Here is a 16,089-nt window from a genome sequence, read left to right as displayed (position 1 = left end):
AGTACAGTTCATATAGTGAGGGCATTTTGTTGCTACATCCTCAGACAAACAGCTTCTTTTTTTTGAGCATCTATTTGGCATCAGGTGAAAATGTGAGTTCTTTCTAAATTGCAACTAAACTTTGATTAATAAATCATTGTTTGGAAACGTTCATTATGCGATGCGTAGAAAATGTTTACTTCTTCAGACTCCCAGGCTTTTGTGTCGTCTTCCTTCAAGACTTAATTAAACCACATCAAAACCTTCATGATTTGCACCCCGTTTAAATGAGTTTTGAAGCTTTAGCTCTAGTTATTTTTTCTCCTCACACTTGTCTAATTAAATCCGGTTGAGCCTGAAAGAATAGAAACTTGAGCTGATATTGAAGAATTTCAAGTCTTCTGTGTAGCAGTGCAGATGTATCATAGAAACCTTCACCACATGTGAATGTATCAGAGCTAATTAGGCAGGATCGATTGAAATTCAAAACAAGTGTATGTGGTGCTGACCGGGAAGAAAAGTACTCTTTCTAGCACGATGTCTGCGAGCTGTTGTTGTTCAGGGTGAATCGTGTCAACACGGGTTAGTCGCTCAGACCGCGTCTGTCACTCTCTGTTTTGAATACGCAGATGAATAATGAAGCAGAACTTCGACTGTCATATGAAAAAAAAACACCAACCCTTGCTGCATTTGCTTTGTGCGTGCGTCCGAATCAGTGGGAATTATTCAAAGCACGTTTTAATGCTTCAGAATACCATCCAAATCCATTTCCATTTCTGAGAGGTCCACTAAATGTGGTGAGCATCATTAAATCAGGGGTGAATCATAACTGAAATTCAGTAATTCACTATCTTATTAATTGAAAGACTTGGCTGAAGATCAGTGGTTTGAAAGTGAAATGCTAGCTAATGCCTTACAGACGTCAATCCGAAAATCACACTGCACGACATGGATCTAATACACTTAGGCTACAATATGTTTGTAGACTGTCTGATGATGACACCTGGATCGTAGGCTACGACGCAAGTTAGTAGAAGAATAAAATGTCATCAGCATGCGCTAGTGGTAAACAAATAGAGAAAGATGAATCGCTTTAATCTTATTTATAATTACTTAAATGGGTGGTAAAACACATTCTTTCGGAGGCTTGGTTGTGTTTGTGGGGTGCACTGTAACATGTGTTCATGCTTCGTTTTTAAAAAAAATCATTATTTTTCATATATTTGACCTTTATTCTACACTGCTCTGTCCCTCCTTGTAAAAACGGTCTGATGGTTTCCCTTCGATCCCTCAAAAATACGCAATGGGCTCAGATTGGTTAGCTGGCCCAGTGTGTTGTGATTTGCTAACCGCCTAGTGCACGTTTTTCGGAAACGCCACGCCCCTGTGCTTTGGTCAGTATTAGAAACAATGGCGTTAATAAAACCATACCAATTTGAGCCAGAATCGGACCCAGAACATTTTAGTGAAGATGATCGAGCAGAACCTGTTCATTCCTCAAAAGCAAAGACTGCGGATCTATAGTGATCGCTACTGAATGGCACTGTTATTTTGTATTTTTTAGAACGATCATAGCCAAATATCTGTCGCAAGAACTATTAACCCAAAACGAACACTAAACACTGGCTTTACTATAGTAGCCAAATCACACACAGAACCATGTTTATCATGCCTGTAGATAAACAATACATACATACAAGCTCTAATCAAAGAATAATTTACACTAATGCCAAGTTCGCTGTTGAGATTTGAAAAAAGTTTGTAACTTTAGGTGTTTGTCGGATAACGTTAAGTATGAATGAGCATTTAACAAGCGTTGTCATTTGTTTACTTCTTTGCTACAATGTACAATTAACAATACGAACTATTACAGGAAAACACATCGACGAAAAACAAATCATACTTACAGATTGTGGCCCGTAAACAGCTTCTGTTTTTAAATCCATCTCTCAGGACAAGCCGTTGTGCGAATCCTGCATTGAACTCGCGAAGATTGTGGAAGCTTTCCTCCGTGAAATGTGTAGCACAGGGAGCGAGATCTGGGTAATAATTATGAAGGAACGAGTTAAAAATAAATTTTAACCATTGATCCCCAACTCCCCCGTCCCTAGGAAGGCTGAACAAAGTGGACCTGCAATCCGGATGAAAATAACAGCGTTTTGTCGGCATTGCGGCAACAACACTCCAGCCTCATAACTATACCCAGGGTTTCTGCTGGGTCTTAAAAAGTCTAAAAAAGTCTAGAATTTCAACATCAAAATTTTAGGCCTTAAAAAGTCTTAAATTCGTGGAATTATTCTGTTCTAGGTCTTAAATAATTTTAAACAGGTCTTAATTTTCCTATGTCCATGTAACGTTACCTCTAATGCTCATTGAAATGCTCCAGCAGCGCTCTAGAATGTTTTGTTTTTTAATTCAGTGGTGTTTTAGTTCTTTCTTTCGCTAGTCCAAATATAATTTGCTGTATTACGACTACATATGAGACCAAAATGTAACGTCTCGGTTACGGATGTAACCCTCGTTCCCTGAGGAGGGAACGGAGACATAACGTTAGTGCCTAACGAATGGGGGTTTCGCTTAGAAGCCTATCAACTTCGAGTTTTGAGAAAACGCCCAATGGCGTGCCAATGCCATGGGGCATGCGGAATTTGCATACGTAGCTCCGCCTCACTGCGTGAGTATATAAGGAAGTACGAGGCAATATCGCATTATGTTACCTGCTTGAGGAGCCAAGACTGAACTCCTGCGTTCCAGGCAACACAGCTCGATGTGGCAAGGGGACGTTACGTCTCCGTTCCCTCCTCAGGGAACGAGGGTTACATCCGTAACCGAGACGTTCCCTTTCGTTCAGTCACTACGACGTAACGTTAGTGACTAACGAATGGGGGTCCCAATATAATCCCGCCACTCAGCTGTCTTCCAGTGCCCTGCGTAAGTGTGAGTACCCTGTCGTAAGACTAGTACGGACGAAGGACTCCCACTTAACACAGGAATACCAAGGTACACTGGGAAGCATATCCCAGTGAGGGAATGCCAAAGATGCCTACCCGTGGGGAGGACTTAAGAGACACATATGACCCGGAGAGGGTTGCATATGGAAGATCTCTAGGGTACCAGCCGAAGGTGGATTTTTAACCCTAGGGGTGGCGGGGACACGCCAAGGGAAGAAACCCGCTCACTGCGGAGACTTACGGTGAAATACACATGTGGGGGTCGCCGGAGGGAACCATGCACATGGGGCACCTGGCCGGACATGAGGGTCTGGGCTCGAAAGGGCAGACTGAACTGATGTCGGCGTCGACAGTGCTGGAGGAGCTCAGGGCTCTCGGGGAGCTCACCTGAGGAAAATATCGCACGTATCCAGTCCGTGGAGTGGAGTGGCGAGCAAGCGAAGACACCTGAGCCTGGCCCATCACCGGCCCCTCGGGGGGGCGAGTACATAGTCGGACACTGGCTCCACTCGGAGATTGTAGAATCTGGCGAATGTGTTGGGTGTCGCCCAGCCTGCAGCTCTGCAGATGTCTGCTAGCGAGGCGCCATGCGCTAGAGCCCAAGAGGAGGCCACACTCCGGGTGGAGTGTGCCCTCACACCAAGGGGACATGGTCGGCCTTGCTGCTGGTAAGCCAAAGCAATGGTGTCCACTATCCAGTGAGACAGCCTTTGCTTTGAGAGAGCACTTCCCTTCCGCTCTCCACCATAACAGACAAAGAGCTGGTCTGAGGTCCTGAAACACTGCGTCATGTCTACGTAGGCGCGGAGAGCGCGTACTGGACAGAGCAATGCCAAGGCTGGGTCTGCCTCCTCCAAAGGCAGCGCTTGCAGGTTCACCACCTGGTCCTTGAACGGAGTGGTGGGAACCTTGGGCACATATCCAGGCCGGGGTCTCAGGATCACGTGAGAGTTAGCCGGCCCGAACTCCAGGCACGCTTCGTCAACCGAAAATGCCTGCAGGTCCCCGACCCTCTAGACTGAGGCCAATGCGGTCAGCAGAGCCGTCTTCATAGACAGAAACTTAATATCGACCGACCGCAAAGGCTCAAAGGGAGGTCTCTGCAGAGCAGTTAACACTACTGCGAGGTCCCAAGAGGGTACGAGAGGAGAGCGAGGAGGATTCAGTCTCCTAGCTCCCCTCAGGAACCTGATGACCAGGTCGTGCTGACTTACCTTTTTGTTCTCCAAGAGATCGTGGTGGGCAGATATTGCGGCCACATATACCTTGAGGGTGGAGGGAGACAGCCTTCGCTCCAGCCCCTCTTGGAGAAACTGAAGCACGGACCCGATCGGACATTTCCAGGGGTCTTCTTGGCGGGAAGAGCACCAGGTGACGAAGAGGTTCCACTTCAACGCATAGGCATGCCGAGTGGACTCTGCCCTAGCGGAAGTGATGGTGGCGACCACCGTAGGTGGTAGGCCACTCAAACCTGCCGGGTCCCGTCTAGGAGCCACACGTGGAGGTTCCAAAGGTCGGGACGCGGGTGCCAATGGGTGCCCCGTCTCTGAGTAAGGAGGTCCGGTCTCAGAGGAATAGGCCAGGGAGGGGCTGTCGCAAGGAGAATGAGTTCGGGGAACCAGGTCCGGCCGTGCCAGTACGGGGCGACCAAAAGGACCTGCTCCTTGTCCTCCCTGATTTTGCACAGAAGCTGTGCGAGTAGGCTCACTGGGGGAAACGCATATTTGCGTAGGCCCCGCGGCCAGCTGTGCGCCAGTGCATCCGTGCCGAGCGTGCCCTCGGTCAGGGAATAATACAGGCTGCAGTGGGAAGAGTCGTGGGAGGCAAACAGGTCTACCTGTGCGTCGCCGAACTGTTCCCAAATCAGCTGAACCGTCCGGGGATGGAGTCTCCATTCTCCCGGGAGAGGCTGAAACCGCGAGAGCTCGTCGGCTGCGTGGTTCAGGACTCCTGGAATATGGACAGCACGAAGAGACCTCAGGCGCTTCTGACTCCATAAGACGAGATGGCGGGCGAGTTGAGACATGCGGCGGGAGCGTAGACCGCCCTGGTGGTTGATGTACGCTACTACGGCCGTGTTGTCTGTCCGGACAAGCACATGTTGACCCTTCAGCAACGCTCGGAAGCGGTGCAGGGCGAACCGTACTGCCAGCAACTCGAGGCAATTGACATGCAGGAGGCGCTGGGGTCCTGTCCAGGAGCCCGCGGCTGCTTGTCCATTGCACATGGCACCCCAGCCCGTGGCAGAGGCATCCGTCGATACGACAACATGCCTGGAAACTCGTTCTAAGGGCACACCGGCCCGTAGAAAGCTGAGGTTCGACCACGGGGTGAGTGTCTGTAAGCAGGCCCGAGTCACTTGGACCCGGAGCGTGCCAGACTGCCATGCCCATCTCGGGACTCGATCGCGAAGCCAGTGCTGAAGCGGTCTCATATGAAGCAATCCGAGCGGCGTTACCGCGGCTGCAGATGCCATATGCCCCAGGAGCCTCTGAAAAAGTTTCAGTGGAACCGCATTCTTGCTCTCGATTTGTCGGAGGCAAGTCAGCAGAGACTGCGCGCGCTCGCTCGAAAGCTGCGCGTACATGGCGACCGAGTCGATCTCCATACCGAGAAAAGAGATCCTCTGCACGGGGCAAAGTTTGCTCTTCTCCCAGTTGACCCGAAGGCCCAGACGGGTTAAGTGGTGGAGAACCAGATCTCTGTGTCCGCAAACCTGCTCTCGAGAGTGGCCTAGTATGAGCCAGTCGTCGAGGTAGTTCAGGATGCGGACCCCGTGCTGCCAAAGGGGCGCAAGGGCTGCCTCGGCGATCTTTGTGAAGACGCGAGGGGACAGAGATAACCCGAATGGGAGAACTGCGTACTGGTATGCCCGCCCCTCGAAAGCAAACCGTAGGAACGGTCTGTGTCGAGGAAGGATGGAGACATGGAAGTAGGCGTCCTTCAGGTCAATCGCTGCAAACCAATCGTACGGACGAACGCATCCGAAAAGGCGTTTCGCAGTCAACATCTCGAACGGAAGCCGGTGAAGGGATCGGTTCAAGATGCGAAGGTCCAGGATTGGCCGTAACCCACCGGTTTTCTTGGGTACAATGAAGTAGGGGCTGTAGAACCCCGACCTCATTTCGGCTGGAGGGACAGGCTCGATCGCACCCTTCGCCAGTAGAGTGGCAATCTCCGCACGCATGACGGGGGCATGGGCCCCGGTCATGGTATAGCGGACTCCCCTGTAACGGGGAGGAGCCTGCGCGAACTGAATCGCGTAGCCGAGCCTGATGGTCCGGGCAGCCCAGCGGGACAGCCCCGGAAGCTGAAGCCAGGCTTCCAGAGACTGCACCAACGGGGTCATCCGGACGACAGACGTACCCTGGGTGGGGCAGCGAGGCAGCGTTACCGGCGCGGACAGGGGAGGCTGTTGGGCGTCCCCGGGTCGGAGCACGGTTAACGGCTGCGCCCTGACAGAGGAGACCAGGGAAGGACTCGCGTTCCACTGGGGTCTGCTCTGCCAGGGGGCTGGCGACAGAGAGGGATGCGAGTGGCGAGACCCGAGGGTGGCGCGCACTGTCATCACCGGTCTCTGGGTGCTCAGAGACAGGAACATGAGTTCTTCCCAAGCGCTGCTAGCCCGGGGGCCAGCAGCGGAAGGATTTTCCCCCGGCCCTCCACCGGGGGAAGGAGAGGCCCTGCTACCATCCCCTGGGAAGAACTGGAACCCATCTCTGAGTTGTCCACCTCCATCCTGGCGTTTAACCAGTCTGGGGAGCGGACTGGGCGACATCCTCAACCACCTCCACGGCGCGGCCCAGGTGAAGGCTGCTGCTGGGGCCGGGCGGGAAGAGGGAGGGCGCCCTCGGCGGCGAGCGGACTGAGGCGACTGGGCCGGCGGCTGGTGCAGCAGCTGGCCGCCGGGGCAGTACGTGTTGCAGCCTCAGTCTGCTCTGGGGCGGCCGAGAACTGGTGGGCGCAGTTCTCAGCCGCGCCGCCGAAGAGGCCAGCCTGGGATATGGGTGAGTTGAGGAGGCGGGCCCGCTCAACGTCCTCCACATCACCAGGTAAGGCCTGGTGTTCTCCCGGACCACAGCTGTGGACATCGCCCGACCCAGGGAGCGTGTGGCCACCTTCACCGCCCGGGGGCGGGGTCAGTTGCGGCACGCAGCTCAATGAAGAGCCCTGGGTCGGCTCCACCCTTGTGCATGTGCAAAGGGGCGGCGGCCTGCCCGTAGCACTGCGGGACCACGCCACCGAAGTAGACGAGCCCACAGGCTTTGGGGGGGGTGCTTAGGACAGCCACACCACGCCACGTCAAAGCCCTCTGTGGACACCGTAGTGCGCAACAGAGAGTTCAACAGTGGGGGGGGAGGGGGCCCCAGTGTACCCTAGGCCGCGGCCCCATCAAGGGCAGAGAAGGCGGAGGAGGCCACCAAACGGTCGCGAGAAGCACGGGGACTTCCGGGACCGCGTGATCTCCTCATGCACCCCGGGAGCGAAAGGCATTGGGGGCGGGGCCCAACAGCTGTCGGGTGCCGCCCCCAAAAACCAATCGCGCAACCACGAGCACCCGCGGCTGGGCGGAGTTCCACACCAGCGCGAGACTCGCGGCTGCCCGAGATAACATGGCTGTCAACTTTAGGTCAGATCAGGCAGTGCTGACACACCCGGAGGCGGAGCACAACCTAATCGTCATCCCCAAAGGACTCCAGCCCACCTTGGGATGCGGCGATCGACATCTCACTGCTATCCGGAGCGTGAACTGAACGAACGGGGCGTCAGAGACGGGCCGTAGATTCAATCCAACACTCGCGGAAGCGATGTATAAGAGGGGGGTGTGGCCCGAGGAATGAACGTCGGGGTTCTTAATACCACAGCACCGCCCTCAGGTCACCCTGGCCACCAGCCAAAGTACCATCTCACTCGGGGACGGTAGATTGGGGTGTGGCAGAGGGGACTCTCTCTCCTCACGGAGATCATTGAGTCTCGACCGTGACATCGCGATGGTCACGCCCCCGCAATGGAAACGTGACACATCCGCAAACACTGCCCGTGCGCGCTGAAGCCCAAACACGCTCGAGCAGTGAATGCGTCCTCAGACAGCAGCGGAAAATCGATCGCACCCGGAAGTGCACGGGCGAGCCGTCTTGAAAAAGACGTGCCACGCGCAAGCTCTTTTTGTGAGAGGAAAACCTTGCAGTCGATGCCGAAGCGCCCAGGGAAACACACACCAGCTGTCAGGCGGACCACTGCACAGATCAGCAGGCAGGAAGTATGCGATCACTGGAACGCGCCGTCACACCAACACCGACTGGAAAGCTGCTCGTCTCGAAGAAGCTGACAGAGTCTCAGAAGGCTGTAGGAGTGAAGAGGTAGGTACTCTTGGCTCCGAAAGCAGAAACATAATGCGATATTGCCTCGTACTTCCTTATATACTCACGCAGTGAGGCGGAGCTACGTATGCAAATTCCGCATGCCCCATGGCATTGGCACGCCATTGGGCGTTTTCTCAAAACTCGAAGTTGATAGGCTTCTAAGCGAAACCCCCATTCGTTAGTCACTAACGTTACGTCGTAGTGACTGAACGAAAGGGAACTTATATTGCAGCTAATCACCTTTCGTGTTATTTGCGCGAGTCTCTTTCGGATTGTACCACAGACACATAAAATGGATTTTATTCTTCAGCTAATAGTCCTCAAGATTTTCGCATTTCCGCGATTACTAAATACAATGAAAAATCAACAATGCATTTTTTGAGGTCCTGCATAATTTGTAATTTCACCACAAAATAATGTTTAGAAACCAAAATAAACAAGATTTATGCATTTGGTTTGTTCTATTGTCATGTGTTACTATTGTGCATCTAATATAATACATAATGTAAAAAATGTGGTACCCTAATTATGCACATTTCTGGAAATTACCATTACAAATTCAGTCATTTTGATCTCAAAAATCACAAAAAAAACAGCGAAATCCTGGTGGCATTGAGCTATGGGGAAGTGCAAGTTTATCGATTTGTTCAATTTGAATAAATTAATTTACTTTGCAAGTAATTTCGTGACTGCATTTCCTTTAAATAGGTCTTAAATTTAATTCATAATGGTCTTTAAAAGGTCTTTAAAAGTCTTAAATTTGACTTGGTGAAACCTGTAGAAACCCTTTATACCGCAACAACTCTTCCCCACAGCAATACAAAATGGCCTCGCCCCCCCCCCCCCCTCTTATTTAATATTCTCGGAGGAGGGGTTTATGTAAATATTGGGGCTGGTGATGTCAGAGACCCTGGAGGAATGTCTGTAGTCCCTTCCGGCCGTTTGCTGTAGTCCTTAGAAATTGATTTCTTTAAAAGCAAATATCTCCCTTTGCTTTAAACTTTGAACGTTGTAACTTTGCAGATGTTGTTTATGCTCAAACAGCAACATTACACGCTAGCTAAAGTTAGAAAAGTGAAATCGTGTTTTACCACCCCTTTAATTATTTTAACGTGTTAAGGACTTTAAATTAATCGCATGCCCTAATATATAGGCCTACATATAAATACACTTAAGACTACTTAACTTAGTGATTATTATCAGGAAGTGAAGAGACTTTCAACCAGCATGACAAAAAATGTTTCATGAACAAAAATTGCCTACCCTACCTTTAACAATAACAAGCATTTTCAAAGCTGCTTTGAAACAATGTCAAAATAAACTTTAATATTATATCTTGGGAATCGTGTGCACTGATGAACTGCTTACAATACGACTATGAACAATCATTAAAAAGTAAACATCTAGTCTTTTTTTAGTCCTAACTGCTGGACAGTTTACAATCTAACACCACATGCTAACTGTCCTGTTTGTCGTTGTCTTTTCGTGCAGCTTTCTCTGCTCATTTCCGGGTGTGTGAGCCTTACTTCGACCACAAGGGGCGCTACCACTTTGGATTCCACTGTCCTCGTCTCTCGGACAACAAGACGTACATGTTCTGCTGTCATCACAACAACACGGCCTTCAAGTACTGCTGCAACGAGACCGAGTTCCAAACAGTCATGCAGGTCAACCTGACCACCTCACCGGACGGCTACTCTCACAAGTGAGTCTACTGCCTTCAACTAGAAACAAACACTCCAGATTATTATACGAGCAGGGGTGTCCAAAGTCCGTCCTGGAGCAGAGGTGGACAGTAACTAAGTACATTTACTTGAGTACTGTACTTAAGTACACTTTTTGAGTATCTGTACTTTCCTTGAGTAGTACTTTTTTCTGGAAACGTATGACTTTTACTTCACTACATTTGAAAGACAAATATCGTACTTTTTACTCCATTACATTTCTATCAAGGCCCTCGAAGTAGAAAGTCGTAGCCGCTTTGAAAGTCAGTGGATGATTTGTTTTCTTCTTTAAAACGTGATTCGTTTTTTTTTTTTTGCAGACAGCCTATCAGTAATCGCTCTTGTAGGATCACATGAAGTTCAATGATTTCCAAGTATTTTTTGAACACCAATCAATTGATGGCAAAATAGAAGGCGGCAGTTCCCAGACGCAGTGCGCGCAACCATGGTCATACTTAAAAGTTAAAATTCAGAAGAGCAGACGTGGATAAGTCTGAAAAAGTGCGAAGACATGAAAGTGCACACAGAAAGCTGCCTCTCAGACGCCAGACCACAAGTACTGAATTTTAGTCTATTGAAAACTAAAATCTCATTATAGTCAATTAAAACTAAACTAAAAAATATTCAGATGCCTAAAATGTTACAGTCAAAAGACTGACTAAAACTAAATCCAAATTTGCTGTCAAATTAACACAGGTATGAAGTATGATTGGTCAAATGATTTTTATAGATTTACCCGCCAAGTTGCCATAGCCTTGTGGATAGAGTGCTAATGCATAGGTAAAGTTCGACAATGATGTTAGTTAGCATGCAAACGCGTAGTTGGGCTAATAATGTTAACTGAAGTCCTTTCAGAAATATGTTTTTACATAATCCTGTCAAACAAACACAATGTAGAAAGCTTTCTTTTCTAGTATGATTTTGACTTTGATAAGAGCTTTGTAACTTTTAAGCAAGTATTTAAATGAGTTCAAGATATGCTAGCATGTCGGATGGAGCATGACTGGCTTAAACCACCATGATGGAACAGCGTGCATTCATACAACAATGCAAAAATAATAAAACAATGCGTTTACTTTTACTTTTGAGTACTTTTAAAAGCAAGTACTTCTGTACTTTTACTTAAAGGGTTAGTTCACCCAAAAATGAAAATTCTGTCATTAATTACTCACCCTCATGTCGTTCGACACCCGTAAGACCTCCGTTCATCTTCAGAACACAAATGAAGATTTTTGGTTGAAATCTGATGGCTCTGAAAGGCCTTTCAAGACCCTTAAAAGGTACTAAAGATGTCGTTACAAAGTCCATCTCACTACAGTGGTTCTAAAATAACTTTATGAATCAGCGAGAATTGTTTTTGTGCGCAAAAAAACCCTACATAACGACTTATATAGTGATGACGATTTCAAAACACGGAATCATGAAGCTTCGAAGCGTTATGAATCAGTGAGTCGATTCAGCAGTTTGAATCGCCAAATTTCAGCAGTTTGGCGGTTTGACACGCAATCCGAATCATGATTCGACTCACTGATTCATAACACTTCGAAGCTTCATGATGCCTTGTTTTGAAATCGTCATCACTATGTAAGTCGTTATTTAGGTTTCTTTTGCGCACAAAAACTATTCTCGCCAATTCATAAAGTTATTGTAGAACCACTGTAGTGAGATGGACTTTGTAACGACGTCTTTAGTACCTTTTAAGGGTCTTGAGAGTGTAAAGTGCATTGTGCCAATGGAGGCCTTTCAGAGCCATCAGATTTCAACTAAAATATCTTCATTTGTGTTCTGAAGATGAACGGAGGTCTGACGGGTGTCGAACGACATGAGGGTAAGTCATTAATGACAGAATTTTCATTTTTGGGTGAACTTACCCTTTAAGTAAAAATCTATCTTTACAACTTTTACTTGTAATGGAGTAATATTTAACCAATTGTATTTTTACTTTTACTCAAGTAATGGAGTTGTGTACTTGTTGTCCACCTCTGTCCTGGAGGGCCACTGTCCTGCAGAGTTTAGCTCCAGCTTGCTTCAACACAACGGTCTGGAAGTTTCTAGGGCCCTGTCCCAGATGGCACACTTCATGTGCACTTTGGGTCTTGTGGACTTACAATGGCTGTTGCGTGCACGTGTTAAGTCCACGAGACCGCAGGGTGTCCCATTTGTCATTTTAGGTCTCAGAAGGGTGCTCGCGAGCGCCCCGTTTGAGGTCGATATGCACCCTCGATACGCACTTCTGCCGAGCCCGCACTGGTGCGGGTTACACACCGGACTTCTTCCCGGCAGTCAAAGCAGCATTACGTCGTGAAAGTGCGCACTCAGAGGAAGATCGTGAGGGTTTAGGGTGCTAGTACGCCTAATAAGACCTTGATTAGCTGTGTTTAATTGGGGTTGGAGCTAAACTCTGCAGGACAGTGGCCCTCCAGGAGCAGGATTGGACACCCCTGTACTAGGGGAAATGTGCACCAAGTAACCTGGATGCAACATCACACATACAATATGTTTTTGGTTACCAATGCCAGGTCTTTTTCTCACCTATTATTATTTGTGCGAACAAGAAAGTGGCTTACAGACAAAGTGAGTAGTATAGTATTTGCTAGTCATGTGATCTCAACACTTTGAAGAGGCCATGTTTTGTAGGTCACACCTGCTTTGTTTATTTTCTAACGCTATGAAGCGCTTCCCTTCTCATCAAATATTAACTGAAAATATGAAGCCTCGCATCGCTCCTCTGAGACGGACTCATGACAGCTAACGATGTGGAAATGTGCTGCTGCGCTCTCAGACAGGCTGCACGTTACTGAAAGGGCGGATGTCCTGGTGGGAAGCCATTTCATTCTCATCTGTGGTCAGCAGGATGCAGCCAGTGATATTTACTGATGGCCTGAGGTTAAATCACCCTCACAGAGTCTCTGAAGCAGCCGAGAGACCACAAAACAGCATCTCTGAACATATAAAGCTTTGGCATATAAAGGCATATCTGGTGCAGATTTGAGTTATTGTGCATCTGGCTATTATGGGTCCAGGTTAGAATGAAATAATGGCACACCACTGTCAACAACCCAAGATAAGTGTGTGTGAGTATGGCCCAGAATAATACAATTTGTGTGTTGGTGTGCATATATGTGTACACACACACACACACACACACACACACAGCTGCCGCAACTTTACTTTGCATATTATAAGAAATATTACATAAGTAATTTCACACCAACAGTAACACAACGGCCTGTCACAGAAAAAAGTTAACCATTTAAATATAATTTTTCACACAGAAAAGAATATGATTATTAATTATCGATGTCTGATATTTTAGCTAATAATAATAATCATATTCTTTTCTATATTACAAATTATATTCATATTTTACCTGTTCTGTGACAATTTTTATATTCAAAATATTTAAATTATTAATATTATTATATTAAATATTCATTTAATCAAGCTATTATGATTTGAGTTGTGCTTATTATGAATGATAGATTTTTTTAATATATTTATAATGTTATTATTCAAGTTGTGATTATTAATTATAGACGTCTGATATTTTAGCTAATAATAATAATCACAACTTGAATAATAACAGTTTAAATTCATATTTAATATAATAATATTAATCATTTAAATGTTTTTTTATATAATTATTGTCAGAGAAAGTAAAACATTTACATAAATTCTGCCATATAGAAAATATGTATTATTAATAAATATATATAAAAAATCTATCATTCATAATAATCACAACTCAAATCCTAATAGCTTTATTAAATGAATATTTAATATAATAATATTAATCATTTAAATGTTTTTATATATAATTAATGTCAGAGAAAGTAAAATATTTACATAAAATCTGCCATATAGAAAATATGTATTATTAATAAATATATATATAAAAAAATCTATCTTATTTAATACAATAATATTAATCATTTAAATATTTTTTTTTATAAATATTGTCACAGAACAGGTAAAATATGAATATAATGTCACATAGAAAAGATTATTATTATTAATACATTATCAAAAAATTATAATTCATAATAATCACAACTCAATAAACCATAATAGCTTAATTAAATTAATATAATAATATTAATAATTTAAATATTTTTATATAAATACTGTCACAGAACAGGTCAAATATGAATATAATTAGTCATATAGAAAAGATTAATATTATTATTATTAATAATACATTACCAAAAATGTATAATTCATAATAATCACAACTCATAAACCATAATAGCTTAGTTAAATTAATATAATAATATTAATCATTTTAACATTTTAAATAAATATTATTTGAATACTGTTACTTGTTCATTTGTTTGCTGTTTTTGTAGGACATTTTGTATCCAATAATAGACAAGCCATTCATTTTAATAAAAACATTGTGACCCACTTGGATTTTCTTCCTCATAAAATCTATTTTGGCACGTCACCAGTTATTCCAGGAGTTATTTTCCAAACGAAACATCTGATAATAAACTGTTTGGATCTCTTTTATATGTTTCACATCAGGTATAAAAGTGAGGATCCAACTATCATATTTAGTATTATATTGCAATTTGTTTCAAAATGTTAAAGCTAGCCAGTAATTCTGCTTCATATACTCACCAAATCCAGTTTTCCTCACATTCTGGCGAGTGCTCATGTTGGACTCTGGGTACCAGCATCAAAGAGTTCTGATATCACACACACACACACACACACACACGGCATCTGTTCCCCTTTGCTCTTGGCTCTCATAACACCATACATTATGGAGACCTCAATATTGTCCCTGTCAGTTGTGGCCTTGTCTGACAGCACAAGGTCTGCGCTTCATCAAAAAGTGAAAAGACAGCCATTTTCTTTCAGTCTGTGCATGGGGTGTACTTCAGACGGAACTGTAAAACGATTTATTATCACTAAATGCTTCATATAATGCTAATGAAGTTTGAATTTATTAAAGTGCTTTAACTTTTATAAGACCACTAGTGCTGCTAAAGAGTTTCCATCCAATCCTCAAGGCGTTTTGATACTGTATATCATAAAAAATGCTTGTTTATGGCCACATTAAAACATTAAGTGCATCTACTTTTTTCCCTTTTTTCTCTGTTGCAGCAATTACTCTGCATTAATCGGCGTGTGGATCTATGGATTCTTCGTCATGGTGCTGCTAGCGCTTGATTTTCTCTATTACTCGGCCATGAACTATGAGGTGTGCCGGGTTTATCTGGAAAAGTGCGGACTGGGGGGCCGCTGGCTGAAACAGGCCCGCGGTCAGTGGCACGGCGAGGGACAGGTGGAACGGGACGGGCGGACCGTTCAACCCGCAGCTCCATCACAACCTCAAGAGACACATCAACACGGCTGCAGTCAGGCCAGACACAGCCTGACGGGAGACGCACAACACACGACCACACACAACACGACAACGGCCTGGTGAGTGAAACAAACCGTACAAAAAAAACACACACTTGTAGTTCAATTTGGTCCAGACCAAAATGGTCCTGGTCTGTTTAGATTCACATTTGCATTTTAACACCGAACCTAAAGACACTGAAGCTAAAGGCATAGGGATACGTTCACAAACGGGCTTTTATGAGATATATTTCGCAATTTCACTTACAGAACATCCAAAACAATACTGTGTGCTGGGCTAAATGCGCTTGTTGTTCGTGCGTAGCCTACATACACTATTGCCAAAAGTTTTGGGACGCCTGCCTTTACATGCGCGTGAACTTTAATGACATCCCATTCTTAATCCGTAGGGTTTAATATGGAGTTGGCCCTCCCTTTGCAGCTATAACAGCTTCAGCTCTCCCGGGAAGGCTTTCCACAAGGTTTAGGAGTGTGTTTATGGGGATTCTTCTTGAAGGGCATTTGTGAGGTCAGGCACTGATGTTGGACGAGAAGGCCTGGCTCTCAGTCTCCGCTCTAATTCATCCCAAAGGTGTTCTATCGGGTTGAGCTCAGGACTCAAGTTCCTCCACACCAAACTTGCTCATCCATGTCTTTATGGAGCGACGCTTTGTGCACTGATCATGTTGGAACAGGAAGGGGCCGTCCCTAAACTGTTCCCAC

At 45.8% G+C, this 16,089-nt stretch overlaps 1 protein-coding gene across 1 annotated transcript in view; it reads left to right on the top strand.

The window, feature by feature from the left end:
- shisal1b (shisa like 1b) overlaps positions 1-16,089 on the top strand; it is a 73,914-nt gene that overhangs the window by 44,995 nt on the left and 12,830 nt on the right. Inside the window, exons 3-4 of the mRNA XM_079809934.1 lie at positions 9,785-9,998; positions 15,127-15,447. Of these exons, the coding sequence (XP_079666060.1) occupies positions 9,785-9,998; positions 15,127-15,447 (535 nt within the window). The remainder of the gene's footprint in view (positions 1-9,784; positions 9,999-15,126; positions 15,448-16,089) is intronic.

The sequence above is a fragment of the Gobio gobio genome (assembly GCF_949357685.1).
Source record: "Gobio gobio genome assembly, chromosome: 25".
NCBI classification, from domain to species: domain Eukaryota; kingdom Metazoa; phylum Chordata; class Actinopteri; order Cypriniformes; family Gobionidae; genus Gobio; species Gobio gobio.
The sequence above is the reverse complement of the archived record's forward strand: the minus strand, read 5'-3'. Positions and strand labels throughout refer to the sequence as shown.